This window comes from Sphaeramia orbicularis, chromosome 6 (genome assembly GCF_902148855.1).
Source record: "Sphaeramia orbicularis chromosome 6, fSphaOr1.1, whole genome shotgun sequence".
NCBI lineage: Eukaryota > Metazoa > Chordata > Actinopteri > Kurtiformes > Apogonidae > Sphaeramia > Sphaeramia orbicularis.
Genome location: NC_043962.1, coordinates 28795975 through 28801477, shown reverse-complemented (window position 1 = coordinate 28801477; position 5503 = coordinate 28795975). Strand labels below are relative to the sequence as shown.

At 35.4% G+C, this 5503-nt stretch overlaps 1 protein-coding gene across 1 annotated transcript; it reads right to left on the bottom strand.

Annotated features, from left to right (window-relative positions):
* Positions 1 to 1177: 1177 nt before the first annotated feature.
* LOC115421119 (ras-related and estrogen-regulated growth inhibitor-like protein) lies at positions 1178 to 5197 on the bottom strand. Its single transcript, XM_030136844.1, has 4 exons — positions 5128 to 5197; positions 4994 to 5047; positions 4836 to 4912; positions 1178 to 1947 (listed from the first exon to the last, which is right to left on the bottom strand). Exons 1-4 carry the CDS (start codon positions 5174 to 5176, stop codon positions 1519 to 1521), a joined length of 609 nt encoding a protein of 202 aa, XP_029992704.1. The 5' UTR covers positions 5177 to 5197; the 3' UTR covers positions 1178 to 1518.
* Positions 5198 to 5503: the final 306 nt, after the last annotated feature.

Here is a 5503-nt window from a genome sequence, read left to right as displayed (position 1 = left end):
GATATTGTTAACACATAATATAGAAAGAGAGTCTGAGAACGGTAGAATATACTTGGATATGTTTAACAAAGACCATACTACAATAAAACTAAACGTTTTTTTGTTTCCTGAAAAAAGTGATTTTTTCAGACAGGAGGTTGTATTCTGGCCATCGAAATGATAAAATTTTGGTGGTGATCAAGGGGGGGGGGGCTGATTTGTGTTAGTAGAGGTCTGTGCTCTCCAAGTGCTTTTCTAGTTCAGACTGGATTCACTTGGATCTTTGGTAAAATCGACATCAAAAGTAAAGGCACATTTCATTTGTGTATAGAGCAGGGGTGTCAAACATGCAGCCCGGGGGCCAAATGCGGCCCGCAAAAGGGTCCAGTTCGGCCCCTGGGATGTTTTTACCAAGTGCAAAAATTCCAGTCTTGAAATTAATTAAGCAAAAAAATAAAATAAAAATGAGCTTGAATTAAGGAAAAAAATCTTCAGTTAAGCCAAAAACAAATCTTCAATTAAGTAAAAAAAAAAAAAAATCTTCAATTAAGCCAAAAAAAATCTCAAATTTAGCAAAAAAAATCTTCAATTAAGCCAAAAAAAAAAAAAAACTTCATTTAAGTAAAAAAAAATCTTGAATTAAGCCAAAAAAAAATCTAGAATTAACAACTTAATTTTTTTTCTTTAGTGCAAGAAATAACATTAAATTATGAAAATATTTACATTTACAAACTATCTTGTAACACTAAAATGTGAATAACCTGAATAAATATGAAGAACCTCAAATGTCTAAAGAAAATTAAGCACAATTTTAACAATTTTTCTGTCTGTTCCTCAGTATTTAGTGTTTTTGTAGATCTGATCCAAAATGCAGATGGAGAAATGAGAAGTTGTGGAATAATATTGTGAAAATTGCTCCAAATTTTCTTATGTTTTTTAATTTAAATTTCAGTTTTTTCAGGGTTTTTTTTTGTTTGTTTTGTTTTTTTGGATAGTTTATAAAAGTAAGTATTTTCATAATTTAATGTTTGTTTGTTTTTTTACACTAAAACAATGACAAAAATTTGAAGATGTCATTATTTATAGGTTATTATGTTATTATTTTTCTGGTCCGGCCCACTGGAGATCAAATTTAGCTGAATATGGCCCCTGAACTAAAATGAGTTTGACACCCCTGCATAGAGTGTTTTCTACTTTAAAGCCACAGCTAGACAATAACAGCTCGGATATATTGCATATGATACCAATATATTTCAGCAGTTGTTTAATAAGACTCAAAATGCCATTTAATTAGACTAAGACTTCATATTGAGCTGTAAAATGACAATCTGCCTCCAAAAAACACCCATATGTTCTGTTATCTCCATGTCTTCTTATGCTTGATGGCTTCTCTTGAGTCTTTATCTGTTGTGTCACTTTCCCAAAGGATCTTCTTGTATCCTTGGGAGAAATAAGCACACTGACGTACGAGCACAGCAGGCTATAACCCACAGAGTCAATTCAGTAGATCGAAGAACTCCATCTTCTGTGTTTGATTTTCTAAAAGGAGTCAGTCCGTCTTCTCGCAAACACAGCAGACATGCTTTTCACAATGCCCTTGAACCTCAGAGGTCTCTTTGCGGTCAGCTTGGTGTCCGTCTTCATCCTGTTCACCAGACCGTGAAACACCGTGAGCACGCTGTGGTAATTCTCCGCCGCTGACACCTCATAGAAATCGCAGCCGGTGTTGAGGGCCAGGAGCCGACCCTCCTCGCTCAGCACCGTCCGCCGGTGGTGGAGGTCCCTCTTGTTTCCCACGATCACTATGGGAACGCTGTCAGCATTCAGGTAGTCTTTAGTGGTCTTGATGGTGTGGATGATTCTGCTGACCGTGTTGAAACTGGCTCTGTCGCAGATGCTGTAGATGAGGATGTAGCCCTCTGCCCACTGGACTTTTTTCTCAAACAGTGGGGTCTCCACAGACACGTCCTGCAAAATCAGACATGTTAGATCACTTCTAGAAACAGGATGAAAACATTTACGATTCACCACTACATTTGTGTATATACAGGGTGGGGAAGCAAAATTTACAATGAACATTTAGTTGTTTTTTCTCAGCAGGCACTACGTCAATTGTTTTGAAACCAAACATATATTGATGTCATCATCATGCCTAACACTATTATCCATACCTTTTCAGAAACTTTTGCCCATATGAGTAATCAGGAAAGCAAACATCAAAGAGTGTGTGATTTCCTGAATGCACTCGTCACACCAAAGGAGATTTCAAAAATAGTTGGAGTGTCCATAAAGACTGTTTATAATGGAAAGAAGAGAATGACTATGAGCAAAACTATTACGAGAAAGTCTGGAAGATACTATTAAAGAAGAATGGGAGAAGTTGTCACCCGAATATTTGAGGAACACTTGCGCAAGTTTCAGGAAGCGTGTGAAGGCAGTTATTGAGAAAGAAGGAGGACACATAGAATAAAAACATTTTCTATGATGTCAATTTTCTTGTGGCAAATAAATTCTCATGACTTTCAATAAACTAATTGGTCATACACTGTCTTTCAATCCCTGCCTCAAAATATTGTAAATTTTGTATGTACCTGTATGATATGTGTTTGTGTCTGACATACTGCAATTCTACAACTGATGTAAATATGTATAACCTATAGATTACGATATACTGTTCTATACATGTTCTAGTTCGGTTATCTGTGCATGTGTCTCCACCTACCACCCCCCTCTCCACCCTCTCCCCCAGTCTCTCTCTATCTCATTTCTGCTCCTTTACTTTCTCGCTCTAACCCCAACTGGCCAAGGCAGATGGCCATCCTTCAGGAGCCTGGGTCTGCTCGAGGTTTCTGCTGTTAAAGGGAAGTTTTTCCTCACCACTGTCACCAGTCATAAGTGTTTGCTCCTGGAGGATTCTGTTGGGTTTCTGTAAATTGGCTTAAAAAAATTTTTGATATGATTTATCTCCCCTTTATGTGAAGCACTTTGTAACATGTTGTTTTAAAAAGTGCTATTTAATAAAGCTTTACTTACTTACTTACTTACTTACTATAGAGCAGGGGGGGTCAAACTCATTTTAGTTCAGGGGTCAAATTCAGCTAAATTTGATCTGAAGTGGGCCAAACCAGTGAAATAATAACATAATACATAAATAATATCAACTCCAAACTTTTGTCTTTGTTTTAGAGTGAAAAAAGTAAATTGACATTACGAAAAGGTTTACATCTACAAACTATCCTTTCAAAAGATGTGAATAACAGGAACAAACTGAAAAAATAAGTGTAATTTTAACAATATTCTGCCTCAGTTTATCATTTACACATGTACATTATCACTTACAGATCACAGTGGATCTACAAATACAAAAAAACATTTAATAACAGGCAGAATATTGTTAAAATTGTACTTACTTTTCTTAAGACATTTCAGGCTCATATTTGTTCAGGTTATTCACATTTTTTTTGCGAAATTATACTGTGTTTTAGTGTAAGTACATGAAAATATTTACATTTACAAAGAGAAACATGTGAAGTTGTTATTATTTATATGTTATTATGATAGTATTTGACTGGTCTGACCCACTTGAGATTGAATTGGTCTGAATGTGAAACCTGAACTAAAAGCATTGTTAATATCTTAGTGTAATTTTAGCATTTCACAAATTCATCCCATGGGCCAGATTGGACCCTTTGGCGGGCCGGATTTGGCCCCCGGGCTGCATGTTTGACACCTGTGCTAAAGAGTTTTATTATTTATTACTGTTATTTGGTTTGTTTATTGTTTTGTTTTTTTGTACTACCTTATAAAAATGCACATTTTCTATCTATCTATCTATCTATCTATCTATCTATCTATCTATCTATCTATCTATCTATCTATGTTTGCATCCTACTGAAGATTATAACATACAAAAGAAAAGTGATCACCCTCTATAATACAGACTTAGACTTTAACCCTTTCATGCACAAATTATGAGAACCTTAATCAAAATTTTTTTCCTGAGTGTTTTCATTCCTCTTTAGGCATGAAAAAAACAATGTGATTGAAAATTTTCTTCTGAAAAATAAATAAAAAATAAAATAAAATAAAAATAATTTAACAAAATTTAAAAGATACATTAAAAAATAATAATAATGAAAAAAAAATTCTTATGAACCTATTTTTCATGAAGTTGCAAAAATGTCCATTCAGCTGGACACCACACGTTTAATTTTTGACACACAGAAACATGTATTTACTTATAAATTGTGTGAAAACTATGGGGAGGGCTTGTGATTCTGGGGGTTTATGCTCAGGAGAGATCTACATAATGTTACCAATTCATATCAGAAAAGATATGTAGTGTCTAAAAACTTTAATCACGATATGTGTAAAAAAAAAAAAAAAAAAAAAAACACAAAATCCATGAATATACAAGAGAACAGCTGTAGAATAGCTGTCTACTGTAGTGACCAGTATGCATGAAAGGGTTAATGTCATTGAGAATACAAGTATACACAGAGTGAAAATACATATTAGCAATTTGTATTATAAAATATAGATACATACATAAATATATGTAGATTTAAATGTACATCAGCTAAATACTAAACTATACAGTGCAGTAGTGAAAGTGAGATGATGATTTGACAGTAGTTCAAAGATTTTTTTTTTTTTTCTCCATAAATTGACAATATTAAAGGATATAGAGTGAAATGGTACCCAGTATCTGTTACTGCACTGAATGCTGCAGAACCTCTTTCCAGAGCATGTTGTAAAGTAATAATTTAACTTTATTTGGACTTGATGCAATACAACAGAAGCAGCATAAACACATGATTTCAGCAAATATATAGATATGGAAACAAACGTCTTACCTCAGAATAAGGTGAGTCCCAGATATTGAGGGTGGTTTCTCTCCCATCTACAATAAAACTGTGGCTGTAAATAGATTCTGCAAAGAGGAAAGTAAAGTTGAGTTAAGTTCATCTGAGTTCATACACTGTGTTCAATCCGACTGACTACTAATACTCACCGATATCTCCATATTCTCCAATGAATCTGCGCGTTAAGAGGCGCACCGTCAGGGCTGCAAAACAACCGTGCGTTAGTCACAATGTGCAGCACAAACAGACATTGATTTCCATGTGTCTTTCTTTTGTTCCTCACCTGATTTCCCGACGCTTTCTGTCCCCATAACAACAACATTGGCATCCATTTTCAGTCCATGAGAGGCGGAGGAGGCTGCAGCTGTGCGCCTCCTGGCTCTGAAAGGCGCCTCTTATAGCACAGACAGGGGGCGGGTCCGCACATTATGCACAAGCACAGCAACCTTCACCTACTGATGTTTCCATCAGAGTTTACATCACGAGTCTGTGCCCTGCAGTAATCCAACACAGAGACAGTGAACTGAAGGAGGAGGAAAGACAGCTCCAGCAGGTGGTCAAGTCACATGAGTCTAGAATGAACTGATTTAACCCTTTCATGCATTAGTTATGAGAACATTAATCAAGTTTTTTTGTTTTTGTTTTTTTTTTCTCTTTGG

What these genes read in the sequence shown, in the direction of transcription:
- LOC115421119 (XM_030136844.1), bottom strand. Translation starts at nt 5,176, where the DNA reads ATGGATGCCAATGTTGTTGTTATGGGGACAGAAAGCGTCGGGAAATCA. An exon ending in AGAAAGCGTCGGGAAATCAG is followed by an intron (nt 5,048 to 5,127) that starts GTGAGGAACAAA and finishes GTTGTTTTGCAG; the next exon opens with CCCTGACGGTGCGCCTCTTA. An exon ending in GGGACTCACCTTATTCTGAG is followed by an intron (nt 1,948 to 4,835) that starts GTAAGACGTTTG and finishes CTGATTTTGCAG; the next exon opens with GACGTGTCTGTGGAGACCCC.